The 15,640-nt window shown below is 48.9% G+C and overlaps 4 protein-coding genes across 4 annotated transcripts; 2 read left to right on the forward strand and 2 right to left on the reverse strand.

Annotated features, from left to right (window-relative positions):
• Positions 1–89: 89 nt before the first annotated feature.
• On the reverse strand, positions 90–2,407 carry sakA (mitogen-activated protein kinase HOG1). The gene is made up of 9 exons (XM_073711481.1): positions 2,018–2,407; positions 1,906–1,953; positions 1,671–1,800; positions 1,575–1,618; positions 1,410–1,509; positions 996–1,352; positions 853–931; positions 622–805; positions 90–561 (listed from the first exon to the last, which is right to left on the reverse strand). The coding sequence occupies exons 1-9, from the start codon at positions 2,071–2,073 to the stop codon at positions 462–464; spliced, it is 1,098 nt and encodes a 365-aa protein (XP_073570681.1). The 5' UTR covers positions 2,074–2,407; the 3' UTR covers positions 90–461.
• A 3,631-nt stretch (positions 2,408–6,038) lies between these two features.
• gpaB (guanine nucleotide-binding protein subunit alpha gpaB) lies at positions 6,039–7,859 on the forward strand. The gene is made up of 6 exons (XM_073720834.1): positions 6,039–6,500; positions 6,589–6,934; positions 6,988–7,116; positions 7,172–7,301; positions 7,351–7,589; positions 7,652–7,859. The coding sequence occupies exons 1-6, from the start codon at positions 6,374–6,376 to the stop codon at positions 7,749–7,751; spliced, it is 1,071 nt and encodes a 356-aa protein (XP_073570682.1). The 5' UTR covers positions 6,039–6,373; the 3' UTR covers positions 7,752–7,859.
• Positions 7,860–9,117: 1,258 nt separating this feature from the next.
• glpV (glycogen phosphorylase) lies at positions 9,118–12,540 on the forward strand. The gene is made up of 8 exons (XM_073720835.1): positions 9,118–9,422; positions 9,511–9,523; positions 9,596–9,631; positions 9,691–9,752; positions 9,807–9,910; positions 9,959–10,036; positions 10,090–11,855; positions 11,928–12,540. The coding sequence occupies exons 1-8, from the start codon at positions 9,250–9,252 to the stop codon at positions 12,333–12,335; spliced, it is 2,640 nt and encodes an 879-aa protein (XP_073570683.1). The 5' UTR covers positions 9,118–9,249; the 3' UTR covers positions 12,336–12,540.
• BJY04DRAFT_67609 (ATP-binding cassette long-chain fatty acid transporter PXA2) lies at positions 12,363–15,267 on the reverse strand. Its single transcript, XM_073720837.1, has 4 exons — positions 14,581–15,267; positions 13,874–14,510; positions 12,921–13,818; positions 12,363–12,841 (listed from the first exon to the last, which is right to left on the reverse strand). The coding sequence occupies exons 1-4, from the start codon at positions 15,088–15,090 to the stop codon at positions 12,763–12,765; spliced, it is 2,124 nt and encodes a 707-aa protein (XP_073570684.1). The 5' UTR covers positions 15,091–15,267; the 3' UTR covers positions 12,363–12,762.
• Positions 15,268–15,640: the final 373 nt, after the last annotated feature.

The following is a 15,640-nucleotide window of genomic DNA, read 5'->3' on the forward strand; positions in this document are numbered from 1 at the left end:
GATCTCGTCTCAGCATCCTCGCCACGGCTTCGCGAAGCTCAAAGTTCGTGTGTACATATTGGAAATTCGGTACCAACAGCGCCCAAGGGTAACCACGGTCATGAATGCATATTATATATATCGTGCGGAATAATTTTGTAGACAGTATCGGAGACACATAAACAAAAATCTTTCGTGTTACAAGTCTGTCAAAACCCCCAATCTTCCATCCTCAAGGCTAATGGCTGTGTACCATCGGGCAAACAGTCCTTCCAAGAGGACAAAAACATTTCACACGTTAAAAGGGAAGTATAGGGAAAATGGTGCAAAAAAAAAACGAAAAAACATTCGTAGATAAAACATGTCACAGCTTCACGCCCAGTCTACATGCCAGATATAAGAGAGGAAAAAAAAAAGAAACAAGCCCACAACATCGTGCTCATACTGCTGCCTGCGCTGCATCCACGCGATTGATGAGAGCTTTATTGGAAGCCTTGCTGCCCGAGCCCAACACCTTCAACGAGGGCCGGATTACCTTCGGCGCTCTGTTCAATATTGTGGAAATCCAGAATTTCAGAGTACCTAAGATGACCGGGTCAGAACAAAGAGGCTTGCAGACGCAAACATAACAGGAGGACTCACATCATGATCTTCCATGTGTCCACGGGCAAGTCGGCATCATTGAAAGACCAATCGAACTTCTCCTCCGCTTCCGGCTCGTCGGTCGGATCGTGGTATGGAGCTAGGTATTCGTGTGCAAGCGCTTCGGTAGCACTGATTCGCTTCTTGGGGTCGAAAACAAGCATACGCTCAAGAAGGTCGACGGCTATGCCGTGTTAGCACGAACCATAGTGGTATGATTAAGGCACATACCATCAGCGTCGGCGTTTCTGAACTTCTGCCCAAGTGGTTGGCGCTCCCGCTTGGGTAGTGATTTGACAAACCGCAAAGTCTTCCCGACAAGTCATGTTAGCAAATGTATCCTTGAATCGAGATGTCGTGAATAGCTGTCTCACATTCTCGCTGCAAATGGTCTGGATCACATCATCTGGTGGAGTCCCAAGCAGTTCGGTGATGATCGAGAACTGGTTGACATGATCCTTTCCGGGGAACAGAGGCTTTCCTTCCAGCATCTCGGCGAAGATACATGCGGCACTCCAGATGTCCACCTCCACGTCGTATTTTTGCCATGTGAGCATGATCTCCGGCGCGCGGTAGTACCTAGTCGATACATATCCTGTCATCTGAGGGTCCTGAATGCGTGCAAGGCCGAAGTCGCAGATCTTCAGATCACAGTTCTCGTTGATGAGGATGTTGCTGGGCTTGAGATCACGATGAACAACACCTGCCGAGTGGACGTATTTCAATCCCCGCTGTGAGTTGTTAGTCTAGCGGATCGACACGATCGGAGTTGCCTTATAAATACGCACCAGAATCTGGTATAGAAAATACTGAATGAACTGCTTCTCCAATGGCCTGGAAGTAAGAAGTCTGTGAAGGTCGGTACCAAGAAGTTCTGTGACGAAGTATCTAGAGAGGGGATGTCAGAATGCAGCTTGCGAAGCGTTGTCCATGCATCAAAGGGGTGCGCGTACATGTCCTCAAGAGGTGAAATAAAAATATCACTCAAGCTAATGATCTACTTGCTATCAGCGTTGAGTTGCACGAAAACAAGCCGGGAGTTGACCAACATTTTCGTGTCGGAGATGCTTCAGCAGCTTCAGTTCGCGGTATGTCCTTTTGGAGAGAACTGGAGTGCTGAAAGGTTTCATGATTTTCTTGACAGCAACCGGCTGCGCGGTCAATTGATCCCTCGCGGAGCTTTTCGTTGCGGAATATATCAGTATTGGGTGTTCACAACCGGCGAAGAGACGGCGAATCAAGGGCTATACTGGGCGATGCGGCGGAGGAGGGGGAGCGCCATACCAGACCAGTCCAAAAGCACCCATTCCCACGGGTTGCAAATCTGTGTATCTGCAAGAAGTGGCATATTAGTATTGAAATCGCGTTGATTTCTCGCGATCGGGCTCAATCATACCTGCTGGTAATCTCAAAGGTGGTGCCAAAAATCTGGGCACGCACGAATTCCGCCATTTTGAATGGAGAGCGAGAGTGAGCGGGGAAGAGCAGTCGCGGGCGCAAAGGGACCTTGTTGGGTTGGTGTATAGAGATGACCCCCTGGAATTGACGGTCCTGGAGATAGGAAAGAGTGTGAGATGGAGGAAGAGAATGAGGGGGAGGGAGACGGAAGAACAAGATAGAGTGAAGGCTTCGCAGGATGGTGTTTTATCGGAGGTGATGGAATGACGAGGGGAGCCAGAGGGTGGTGGCGCGCCCAATGGTGTGTGGGGAACTGGAAAATAGGACCTTCTCCTACCTAAGAATTCTAGTCTGCTGCTATCAAGTTTCCGGCCCCTCAGAAAATGTGAGGGAACAAAAAAAAAACCGATGACGTGCGTGACGAAGATACGCAGACGATCAAGAAAGGGACAGTCCGTCCTGGGGCACTTGGGAGTTGGCCAACACTGCACACTGCACAGTGCACACACACACGCACACACCCACCCGTGGACGCTAGGTAAAGCCTCCTCCTCTTGCGCTGGCCCATGAACACCTGCACGCATTGGCCGGAAGATTATTCCAAGACCTACAAATGTCCAATTAAAGCTTACTAACCGATGAGGAACAGGCGCTTTTGCGATAGATTGATTAATCCTACCTACGCATTGTTTAGGTACGAGTGTCCCTCCATGACCCCTCGGTTTGAACATGCTCGCGATTTTTCCCCGCAGAAGACAATCAGATCCCATCACCATCACAACCGGATACTACACAACTCTATATACAAATAAAATCTTGCTGTTTTGAAAGTCAGAAGAGGTTTCTTGGAAGAGCAGGAGGATCGGAGATGATAGGTTCTAGGTCTTTCTCTAGAGTGGTGCTAGGCAAGGAGGGGATTTGGCCGGTCTCCAGTGATGTCGTCATAGATCCCGCAGTGTCCAGCCCGAGACCCTCATCAACATCCTTCAAGCGGGCCGGACTAGGCTAGGATAGTATTGACCGCTGTTGGGGTTGACAAAATAAGCATCGCCTGTCAGAATTCCGACACGTTTCAGCTGGCCCAGTTTCTATCGACACTGTGTTTAGAGTCTGTACAGTGCTTGACCTTGAACCCGACAGCCTGCAATCCTTGTACTCCTCGAACAGCACAAACCCACAGTCACCGCCTGCAAAGTTGAGGAACCGTTCCTATATATAGGCTCTGTAATACTTCACACCCAAGTTGACAAACTTGCCCTTGTGAAGCTCAGTGTTTTCGTTGCGTCTTCTGATTGGCAGTCAAGCACTGTGTCACGGTTAGGCATAAATTTAGCCAGCGCATTGTCAAAGTGCAGGATAACCACGGATACCTCGTGTCACTACATGCTTACTCTTGCGATAAGGATAGGAATTTTCATCCTGGGTAGATCGCACAGTATAGTGTAGAAAAGCGTCACTTGGAACCTCGGTCCTACATAGGCTTTCGGTATGCGGACGATGTGGACTTGGTTAGTTTATGAGCCCGAAGCCATGCGGCCGGGAATTCGTATTAGGCGTATGGTCTCAGTTGAGGACGGTTTCCTGCTCCTATACGTCTTACCCTCAAGAACACAAAAGCAACCTGAATTGCTCGTGCAAGGCCGCCTTCATGCCTTTTGAGCATTAGATGCATTGAGAGCGAACCTTAAAAATCACTTAAATAGCCTTGCACTGGGGAGAAGGAAGATATGGAGAGAGATCGCGCCTCTAGCTTCTGTCATCAACGAGGGTTCGTTCATAGTATCCCGCGCCACATTGCAGCCAGACATGCAAGCCCCTGCGCATCAAAGTGGGGGTTCGATCTTGCAGTTCGTTCACTGTAGACAGCTTGAGCTCATGGCCGGTAAAAGAGGCATATCAAAATCGTGGTGAGCAGCCTTCAGTCGTTAGCATAAGCGATACACGAGTCATAAGCCTGGCCATTTGGTCTTCCATTGCTTGCGGTTCTACTTGACTTAGTCTTGACTTCAGTTTCCGTCTCGAGATATTCCACCGCCGGTCTGATAGATCTGCATCGCTTGGGCACGAGGTAATTTTCTCTGGAGCCCACTGTGATGCTAACACAAATCTAGAATATTCGTTTGATCTTTCTTTTTCCTATTTCGACGGAGCGGAAGTGACAGGGTGACGGTGACTCGGGTATCTGCAAGAGCATACGGTCCTTCAAGGAATCCAGGGTCCTCTTAGGCCAAGTAGAAAAGTCAACGAGCCCCTGATTTGCGCGACCATCTCGAGAAGAGGATAGCTCTGCCAACGCCTGCTTCCGTCCCTCTGGATAGTGGTTAGGACTATGAAATCAACACCTTGCGCTCTTCGGAGAGAGGAGAGGCATCAGACTCGAGAATATGCCACGGAAGCAGGTGACACCCATTCAGACTTCTCAGGAGACAAGGCCCCCACCTTTAGTGATGAATGGGCTTCCGGGCGTAAAGCCTGGAGCGAGCCCAGCCTCAATATTTTGTTGGTTCTTGGCCGGGCAAAGTGATTTCCCCTCAAGCGCCCCGAGAAAAGCGAGACAAGCAGGACAACCTTCGAAGGTGGAAACCCGGGGCGTTTGGTTTTTAAGTTGTCGTATCTCATCCTGTCAGCAGCAGGTTCGAGGCCTTGCCTTGTGGGCATCCTGCAGAGTATCAGAGGCTGTGGGAGGAGCTGGAGCTCTTATTGCACAACGTCATGTGACGATTAGTATCACGTGTTTTGGGCTCAATCCCAGAAATCAGATGCAAAGCAGAAAAGGAGGAACAGACTGGTGTATGAGATTGCGATCTTGAGCTGAGAGGTAAGAACCCGGGTTCATTCTTGCCAGGCTTGCTTGTTGCTAGGGACATGGTGAGCGGAAGCGAGACGCAAATAGGTTGGCATCGAGTCTAGGTTATATAGATGTAGCGTAGCATACCTAACTTATATGGCAACTAGTAAAAGCTGAGGTCGCATAGAGCGGGAGCCAGAATAAAGGCCATGAGGTATGTGTAACGGAGGATAGTTAACAGTCGTACCGGGCCACCCGCCGCTTGTAAAAGGGTCAAATTGGGTGTTGCACTATTGAGCGTGATTTATGCCCATGCAACCTGATCTTATCCGCGGTCGGTCCAGGTGGGATTGATCTGATCTGGAGTCTGGGATCCTGACGGACGACGGGATCATTCATGTCTTTATTTGCGGCTAACTATACCGGTCCACATAATATTCCCACAATTTGCCGGTGCGATCGAGATGAAGAACCTGTTAGAGAGCATTTCTTGTTATACTCCAGGCCAGTTACGTACAAAGAGGATCCCTCTTCTCAGTTCCACTCCACCTCGTTTCTGGAGATGGCTGAGATGACGAAAAGCAACATCCACCCTCACAAACCTTCCATTACCTATGGATATACTCTCTGCTGTATCATCACAGAAGAAGGCTGGATGTGACAACCTAGACTTATAGGACAAGAATAATCACGACGTCAACTTGTCACGACCTACTCCTGCTACCTAGGCTACCCGCAGCTAGCAACCTGTCATGACTAGGAGGATTATCTCATTCTTATTCTTATTCTCAAAGTGTCTCAAGTCAAACCATAATAATCCATTATTATTCCCATGACTCTTGCACAACGTGTCAACAATAAAGCCAACTTGAATATTGTCTAGTATTACTTGCATAGCCTCCGGGCTGGTTTTCAGCCAGGCTGTCAAACTTCTCCAGTTGACAGTTGCTGCTTGCTTACATTATCTGACTACTGACTAGTTAAGTTACTGGCGATCCGCGCCCCCATCCCATCTCCCACATCATCCCCCCGATCGACCTCTGCTACCCTTTTTAGCGTCGGCTCGTCGCTCTCTCTCGTCTTCTTGCTCCGCAGTTTGTAACTTGTCACCCCTCACTCCAATCGATCCGTCCAGGCGAAACAAAGCTTTGCTGTAGCTGGCTTCATCTCGCAAACCCTCTCCGACCTCTCCTTGGTTTCATCGCCCGTGCCACAGCCCGTCATCTCCGTGCCCGGAAGCCTGCAGTCGTCGCTCAGGCCTTTGTCCGATCCCTATCCTTCCCCGTGGCCCTCTCTCTGACCCTCCACCATCTGCTCTACGTCCCTCTGCGGGCGTTGCCAAATATCGCAAAGCTATCTTTGATTCCGATCAGTCGCTCATTGCCCCTCCATCGCGTCGAAATCCGCTTTGAAGGAAAGTGACCTCTTTTGGGTTGCAGGGGGTTGGCTCGTTACTCAACGTCTCTTTGAGCTAACTGGCCCTTGCCGTTACTGACCGGCTGAAGCCGTTCATTCGGTGCGCAGCTAATGGTCTAGTCCCACCACGTTAGCGATATCATCTTGAAAATGGGTTCGTGTTTTAGCTCAGAGTCGGCCGGAGATGCGGAGCAGAAAAAGAGAAGTCAAGCAATCGACCGGAGACTAGAAGAGGACTCCAGACGCCTACGGCGGGAATGCAAGATCCTATTGCTCGGTACGCAATCGCTTTCTATCCTCGCTCTCGGTCCTGGAACCCTGCAAGTCCCCGAACTTCTTTAGCTAACTGGATTCTTTCTCCATAGGCTCTGGCGAGAGCGGTAAATCAACGATTGTCAAGCAAATGAAGATTATTCATCAGAACGGTTATACGGTTGAAGAACTGGCACTTTATCGTCTCACAGTTTACAAAAACCTTCTTGAATGCGCCAAAGCCCTTATTGGAGCTTACCACCAATTTTCCCTCGAACCAACAAGCCAGAAAGTCCGCGACCATATCGAGTTTCTCAGCGATTACAATATCGATCCTGATCCCAATATACCGTTAGATTCAACGGTGGGTGATGCGATAACATACATTTGGAATGATCCCTGCACGTCAACAGCACTGGAACGACAGAACGAGTTCTACTTGATGGATTCAGCCCCCTAGTGAGCACCTTTGGAACCCTTACACCGGGCACATGTACTAAGCAAAGCTTTAGTTTCTTCGACGAAGCGAAGCGTATAACATCCGCAGATTACATTCCAAACGTCAATGACGTGCTGCGCGCACGAACCAAAACGACGGGTATCTATGAAACACGGTTCACAATGGGACAATTAAGCATTCAGTACGGCTCCCATGTCTTTGTATCTCAAACATCCGGCAGAATTAACATGGTATAGCATGTTCGACGTCGGCGGACAGCGTAGCGAGCGAAAGAAGTGGATCCATTGTTTCGAAAACGTAACGTCGATTATCTTCTGCGTGGCCTTGAGCGAGTACGACCAGGTGCTTCTGGAAGAGGGGAACCAGGTATATTTTCCTAAGATTCAACAGTTGTGCCACATGCTGACATCGATAGAACCGAATGATGGAGAGTCTAGTACTCTTTGACTCGGTCGTCAATTCTCGGTGGTTTATGCGGACGAGTATCATCCTTTTCCTCAATAAAGTGGACCTTTTCAGACAAAAACTACCTCGCTCACCATTAAGCAACTACTTCCCCGACTACTCGGGTGGCAATGATGTGAATCGAGCCGCAAAGTACCTTCTTTGGAGGTTCAATCAAGTCAACAGAGCGCATTTGAACCTATATCCGCAGTAGGTCCACGTCCATTGATATTCATTTTTTTTGTGTGGGCACTAGCTAACATGGTGACAAGCTTGACTCAAGCTACCGACACAACAAATATTCGGTTGGTCTTTGCCGCTGTAAAAGAGACCATCTTGCAGAATGCCCTGAAGGATTCTGGCATCCTTTGAAAGGAACGCTCCGATCAATTAATCCTATAGACAAACATGGTCCGCCAGACTGAAGCCCCTGGTCATCTTGATCGGCCTTTTTTTTTTTCTTTTACATCTCCCCTTCACATGGCTCTTGACGTTCGCTTCTATTTCCATTTATCATCGTTCGATTCCCCTTTCCATGTTTTTGGCGGAGAGTTTTTGGCGTCACGGCATTGATGTTTGCAATTACCCATGTTACTTTGGCGCAAGGTCGGATCATACTCATTGGTATTTCTAGCATGGTGTTTGATATTTCTATCGCTTTCTTCTCTTCTAATCTCTCATCTACTCTTGCGCAGATCGGGCGGACGTGCGCTTGGAAGCAATTTGTCTGGATTATCTACTTACTGACACGATTTCCTGTCCCTTTCTTCTTCTCCGTTGCCGAAGCCCCAGCTGTCTTGGGATACATGAGCATCTTCTTTCGAACCAAAAGTTGCAGACCCCGGCACTATACTTTGCATATGTTATGCGGGAGGGCTTCTGATATCCAGTCTCATGTGCCCAGAGATTTCCTTTCCTCCTTGTTTACTATACTTTGCTATATGTTCCACTGCCTTTGGTCAGTGTCCTTGTATCATGTCGCCCGTGGGGCAGGAATTTCTCTGAATATACTTCTCAATTTATAGTCTCTGATTATACATATTTCATCACTAAATCCATGGAGCCTCCATTTGCAATGAGGAATATGAATGGAATTTGTGATTATGTCAAAATCCGGATTTATGGGCTGACTTGGGTAACGTTAGTATGTGGCTGACGACGGCGGCGTTGACAAGGGCAGCATATCCGGTGTCACGGAGCCCGCATGTGCATTAGATACTTAATGGATCTTACTATAGGGATGTGTCAGATTGGGAGAGGGGTTTGAGATCTAACCATATAATCCAATTAATATAATTACTGGCAGGCAGATTAATTATGTAGCATCATCGCGGCAAGAATGGTGGCGTCATCATCGTCGAAGGGTTGGTTGTCTTGTAGAGACACAGTACGGTAGGTAGTACGTACTAACTACCTCCTACCAGAGTATACAAGAGTTCTACAATGTTGGTAGCATCCGAACAAGCCGCACAAACTGAGAGCGGGCGCATTGAGCAACTAGAGACCTAAGTCTAGACCGGAGAGTCAAGACTACTAATAGTATCAATCTGCAACCCACGTCCCCGTGCTGAAAATACCCCTCATGCGGTGTTTCTATCGCTGCCATGCTTTGATCCCAGCATCCCTGTCACGGGATACAAAAAGACAAGGCCATAGCTCCTTCTCCTCTTCCATCTCTTCCAGCTCAGACCACCCCCTCTTCTAACCATCCTCAATCCATCCTCCATTGCTTTCCTTCATTTACCTCTCTGCTTCCCGCCTCTCAATTTCCCGCATTGCATTCATTGCCTTTCCTTTGTTGACTTCCAGACACCACCGAGCAACCCAACCAATCACCCAGTTCATTTCACAGCCTTCGTTCATCGACACAATGTCAGAGACTCGTCATGAGAGGAGGCCGTCAGTCGGCGCCCCAGTCTCGAGCCTCCAGGGCCCAATTGGTCCTGGCTTTAGTCGCCCAAAACACAAGCGCAACTACACCGGCTTTGGGAGAGCTGAGATTAAGGGAGTCGAAGCTAGTATACCTGAGACTTTGAGGGAAGCGTGAGTTGATTCATTCCTTCTCGGAGATGCAATTGCAGGTGGTTCATCTGCTTTACATCAAGCAGCTGACCTAGCTAACAACAACTAGATGGAAGAAGCATGTAAGTGCGAGCAACAGATCAAAGAAGCCTTCGAAGATGTTCTCCACATGCATTAACGCTAGTCGTATCTAGTCTGCCTCTGGCTTCACAAACAAAGAAGACTTCGAAGTTCGTCATATCCTCTTACTTCTGCCCTAGAGCGTTAGGGCTTTGCTCACTGAAAACAGCACGAACTAGTACGCCACGTCGAAACCACATTGGCTCGCTCGCTTTACAATTGTGATGAACTGTGTGTCTTCTCCAGGTATTCCCGGATGACGCTTCCTAATTGATTATGATCTAGGGCTGCATATTCCGGAACCGCCCTAGCTTTCCGAGACCGATTGATCATTGAATGGAACAAAACCCAGCAGAGGCAGACCCTCAATGACCAGAAACGAGTCTACTGTGCGCTATAGTACTCAACACTGTACCCCAATACTGATGTCTGAACAGACCTTTCTCTCGAGTTCCTGATGGGACGGGCTCTCGATAATGCTATGCTTAATGTGGGAATGAAAGATGTTGCTAGAGGTACAACATGCCAGCTCGAACTATGAGGGCATTCAGGCTAACTCTGGCACTAGAGGGCCTCAATGACTTAGGTTTCCGCGTTGAGGATGTTATCAACCAGGAACACGATGCCGCCCTCGGTAACGGTGGCCTTGGGCGCCTGGCAGCTTGTCTGCTAGACAGTCTCGCAACGCTCAACTATCCCGCATGGGGCTATGGGCTGCGCTACAGATATGGCATCTTCAAACAAGAGATCGTGGATGGCTACCAGGTTGAAATCCCTGATTATTGGTTGGACTTCAACCCGTGGGAGTTTCCTCGCCACGAAATAACTGTCGATATACAGTTCTACGGCTGGGTTAAGACGTACGAGGATGAGAATGGCAAGACAGTAAACTCCTGGCAGGATGGCGAGACAGTCCAGGCTGTCGCATACGATGTGCCGATCCCAGGGTATGGTACTCGGACAACCAACAATCTCCGTCTATGGTCAAGCAAAGCAGCTAGCGGCGAATTCGACTTCCAGAAGTTTAATGCTGGAGATTATGAAAGTGCAGTGGCGGATCAGCAGCGTGCCGAAACGATATCAGCTGTCCTCTACCCCAATGATAATTTGGACAGAGGCAAAGAGTTGCGGTTGAAACAACAGTACTTCTGGTGTGCTGCTTCTCTGTTTGATATTGTGAGGAGGTTCAAGAAGACACAACGGGCGTGGAGTGCATTTGCAGACCAGGTTGCCATTCAGCTGAACGACACCCACCCAACGTTGGCCATTGTTGAGTTACAGCGCATACTCATCGACCAAGAGGGGCTCGAATGGGATGAGGCGTGGAACATTGTCACCAACACATTTGGCTACACCAACCATACTGTCCTACCAGAAGCTTTAGAGAAGTGGTCTGTTCCTCTATTGCAAAACCTACTTCCACGCCACATGCAGATTATATTCGATATCAATTTGTATTTCTTACAAATCGTGGAAAAGAAGTTCCCCAACGACCGAGACATTCTTTCCAGGGTCTCTATCATCGAGGAGTCACATCCTAAGATGGTCAGAATGGCCCATATAGCGGTCATCGGCTCCCACAAGGTCAATGGCGTCGCCGAACTTCATTCCGATCTAATCCAGACCACGATCTTCAGGGACTTCGTTTCCATATACGGCCCTGATAAATTCACGAATGTTACCAATGGAGTCACCCCACGCCGCTGGCTCCACCAGGCCAATCCAAGGCTTTCTGATTTGATCGCCTCCAAACTCGGAGGATATGACTTTTTAACGGACTTGACTCTTCTAGATCAGCTTGAGGCATACGCTGATGACAAGGCATTCCAGGAGGAATGGGCAGAGATCAAAACGTCCAACAAGCTTCGCCTTGCTAAGCATATCAAGGATACTACAGGGTACAGTGTGAACCCGAAGTCCCTTTTCGACGTACAAGTGAAGCGCATCCACGAGTACAAGCGTCAGCAACTTAACATCTTCGGCGTTATCCACCGATATTTGAAAATTAAATCCTTGTCAGCGGAAGAGAAAAAGAATGTCCAGCCACGAGTCTCTATCTTCGGCGGCAAAGCAGCGCCTGGCTACTGGATGGCCAAAACAATCATTCACTTGATCAACGAGGTGTCGTCGGTGGTTAACAACGACCCAGAAGTTGGCGATCTTCTCAAAGTGATATTTGTTGAAGACTACAACGTCAGCAAAGCCGAAATCATCTGTCCAGCCTCGGATATCAGCGAGCATATTTCGACAGCTGGAACCGAAGCAAGCGGAACAAGCAACATGAAATTCGTCTTGAATGGTGGTCTCATCATTGGAACCTGCGATGGAGCCAATGTATGTCTCTGTTTTCCAAGCATATTCGTTGTACTCTTTTCACTAGCCCTAACTAACAGCCACTCTCCATAGATTGAGATCACCCGTGAAATAGGCGAACAGAACATTTTCCTTTTCGGTAATCTCGCCGAGGATGTCGAAGAAATCAGACATAAGCACTTCTACGGCGGCTTCAAGCTCGACCCCCACCTCGCACGAGTCTTCGATGCCATCCGCGCTGGCACATTCGGCGACCCCTCACATTTCTCTGCACTGTTAGCGTCCATCGCTGAGCACGGTGATTATTATCTTGTCTCAGACGACTTCAATTCGTACGTCACGACTCAGGAACTAGTTGATGAGTCTTTCAAGGATCAAAATGAGTGGGTGTCGAGGAGCATCACCAGTGTGGCAAGGATGGGCTTCTTCTCCACAGACAGGGTGATCAATGAGTATGCAGACAGTATCTGGAACGTGGAGCCACTGCCTATCTCTGATTAGGAGGTGCTGCGATATCTGCTGTTTTTCTTCCCTTGTGTTTTCTCGTTACATGGCTCTAGGTTGTTGTGCTTGAATGTAATTTCATGTAATGTGTTAGCCTCCGAAGTTTTTGTTTTAAGCGGCTCCCAGGCACTCCCTTGGCTGCAGTCTAGCTACACTAGTCAAGCATAACCAGCAGTAATCGGTGACGAGACGTGTTATAGATTCTCATATCTATTTGCATGTGAGAGGCAAGGCCACTCCGAGAAGTAATAACACTACTCATGCTCTCTAATTACCGCTCCATTGCACTGCATTAATATGTAGCAATAGGCGGTCAAATTTACTTGCAATGCAGAACAGCACAATCTAGCTTAGAACACAGGGTATATAGAGATACTCACACTAGAGCACTAAACAACAGAGGGTATATGCAAACCGTAATCCTCTATGCAGACATCAACTCAGCCATGCGCTTCTGCAATTCCGGAATAGCGCGAAGATGGAGATCAATTTCTTCTTTCTCACTAGTAGAACAAAGTTGGTGAGTCCTGTTCAACTCTGGCGGGAAGCAAGTAGAAAACCCAAGAAAAGGAATAAACTTACTCCTCCAGCTTCATCCGCCTCTCCCAGTCCAATCCAGTAAAAATATACCCGCCCTGCCCATCAAACTGCAGAATCATCTTATGGTACTTCCACAGACTCCGTCGATGCGAAACAGTCATGAGCGTCGTGCCAAGTTTCTCGGCTGTCTCATACATAACACGTTCAATCTCCAACGTGACGGAAGAGGTACACTCGTCCAGAATCGCGAACTTCGGACGGTGGTAGAAAAGTCGCGCCATTGCGATCCGCTGCTGTAGGCCGATGGAAAGGACGTCGCGCCATTCTTCCTCGGCGTCCCATCGGCCGGGGCGATCAACGACGGAGGCGATTTCGACGATCGAGAGGATCTCATACAGGTCATCGTCGGTTATGCCCTTGGCACGCATTTCGCGCAGGCCGTCCGGGTAAATGACTTGTTGACGGAGGGTGCCGCGGGAGAGGTAGGGGCGTTGGGGGATATAGAAGATCTCGTCGAAACGGGGCTTGCGTACTCGGCCGCCATAAACGGGCCAGAGACCGCCTAGGATTCTAAAGAGGGAGGACTTACCGCAGCCGTTAGGGCCGACGATCAGGAGGTGATCACCTGGGTGGACGGTGAAGGAAAGTTTTCGGACAAGGACGTCGCCGTTAGGGGAGACGATGGGGACGTCAGAAAATTCAATCGAGTCGCTTTCTTCAACGATGCCGCGGCCGGAGAGGACGGCGGCGTTCTCTTCTGTTGAGGCGGAGGATACGAGTTTCTTTTCGAAATGTCCGGCTAATAGGTCATCCATGACGTCCATGAGCGACGAAACTCGAGATGTGAAGCCTGCTAGTTCTGAAATCTCTTTGTAAGAGAACATTAGACGCCCGAAAGCGTCCGATGAGGATAACAACATTCTCCTGTTGGTAACAAAGCCTGTTTCCAAGTCAGCTCTGATCTTGAACCCCTGAGAAGCAATCAGAAGACTCACTTTCTGTGCGATCACCCATAGTCTGGGTGACTTGACCGGGAATCTTAAAGAAGACAGGGACACTGCAAAGGATCAAGCCCAGAGCGCCCCAGAAGTATTTTATTACAAAGTCCTCCATGAAGCCGTGGTATAGACGCCTGCGTAGGATGCGGTTCACATGCTTTATCAGAGTGAAATAACCCTTGTCCAAGGTGTCCTTTTCTGCGTCATGGCCATGGTACAGAGCAATCTCTTCACTATAGTCGATCAGCCTCGAATGAAGGAATCGGAACTCTCCTTCTAGTCGAGCTTCATCGGCAACATATTTGCCAAATGGCGGCGTCAATGCGCGCATGACGTTGGCGGATAATTGGACCAGAAGACTCATGATGAAGAGACCTTCGCCGCCGACACTCTTCGAGAGAGAGTAGTTGTAGATTACCATGTCGAGAATTGGTTTGGCAAGATTGGAGTATAGTTCCGCCAGGCTATCAGAGAATCGTGAAACATCCACGGTGATGAGTTGATCAGGGTTCTTGATTCGGTCATCCAAGGCCGAGATTGCATAAAATGTCATATTTGTTAGGTATTTCTCGTGGATGTGATCTGTAAGGCGTTTGCGATAACTTAGTGCAAGCTTGCACTGATGGTATGAAAGCTGTTGTATAGTCAAACATGTTAGTCCTTGTCACCTCAGACATTTGCTCTTCGCAATTGCAACAGCTCACCATAGAGTTTGTGAAAGTTGCAGGCACTGCGACAATCATCCACCAGACAAGCCCTAACAAGAAGTCCTTTCCTTTCCCTCGAACCAAATTACTGACAAGCCTCCCATCCAGCTCAGCCACATAGAGACTAAGCAAGGTCCGCAAGACCAGGAAGACGCTATGGCTCAGTAACAGCCGTAGTTCCTTACTCCGCCAGCTCGGAATCACAATCTTAAGTAGGCGGGCCAGATTCCTGAAGAACTCGCGATTAACCCCGACCCTCTTCCGCGGTTTGTCTGCGCCGTCGCCGAGACTGCTTGTTCCGGGCTTTCTCCGCAGATCGACCTGGTGCTGCGAGGCGGCCTTCTGCTCGGAGACGGCATTATGGATGCGCTTGACGAGGGCAGCAAATAGGGCTAGGTAGATTGTGCGAGAAATGTTTGTGCGATGGCGGAGGTATAAGGAGGCCAGGCTGGAGAAGATTTGTCGTATGGAGCGTTCGGTGGGGAGGAGTTTCGACTGAGCAGCCATAGCGACGGAGTGGGCCGCTCTCTCTCTCTCTCTCACGAGGGGACAAAATCACAAGAGTGGATTTATCCAGAGTCAACAACATACACCGACATGTCCGTCTGTCCGTCCGTCCTTGAAGAGCAAAACTGTTGAGTTGGGTGTGGATTGAGAAGGGAGAGGAACAGAGTCAAAGGAGGGAGAGAGGGAAGGACTAAGTTAGTTAGTAGGTCGCATGTGAACAACCCCGGACGGAGCACGATGGAAGCTGGGGAATGCCGAGGATCCATGCAGTGCATGACTAAGGGCGACTTCGCCCACCTGAATCCGGTGTGATGTCATTTTTATATCCACCTACCTCCTACACTCTTCTACAATCTTATCTTCCAAATAACTATTCCTTCCAGGATTAGCATTGCTTACTGTGGCTGGGAGATTGGTGATGTGGATCATCAAACGTGCCCGTGGTAGGCACCAAGTGGTTAAGTATAGATTGCGCAAACTCCACCCTTGAAAACAATAGCGAACCATCCTTTCTTATGCGGATATATAGGGACTCATATGACAAAGTGGT

The sequence above is a fragment of the Aspergillus karnatakaensis genome (genome assembly GCF_047715665.1).
Source record: "Aspergillus karnatakaensis strain CBS 102800 unplaced genomic scaffold BJY04scaffold_27, whole genome shotgun sequence".
Classification (NCBI taxonomy): domain Eukaryota; kingdom Fungi; phylum Ascomycota; class Eurotiomycetes; order Eurotiales; family Aspergillaceae; genus Aspergillus; species Aspergillus karnatakaensis.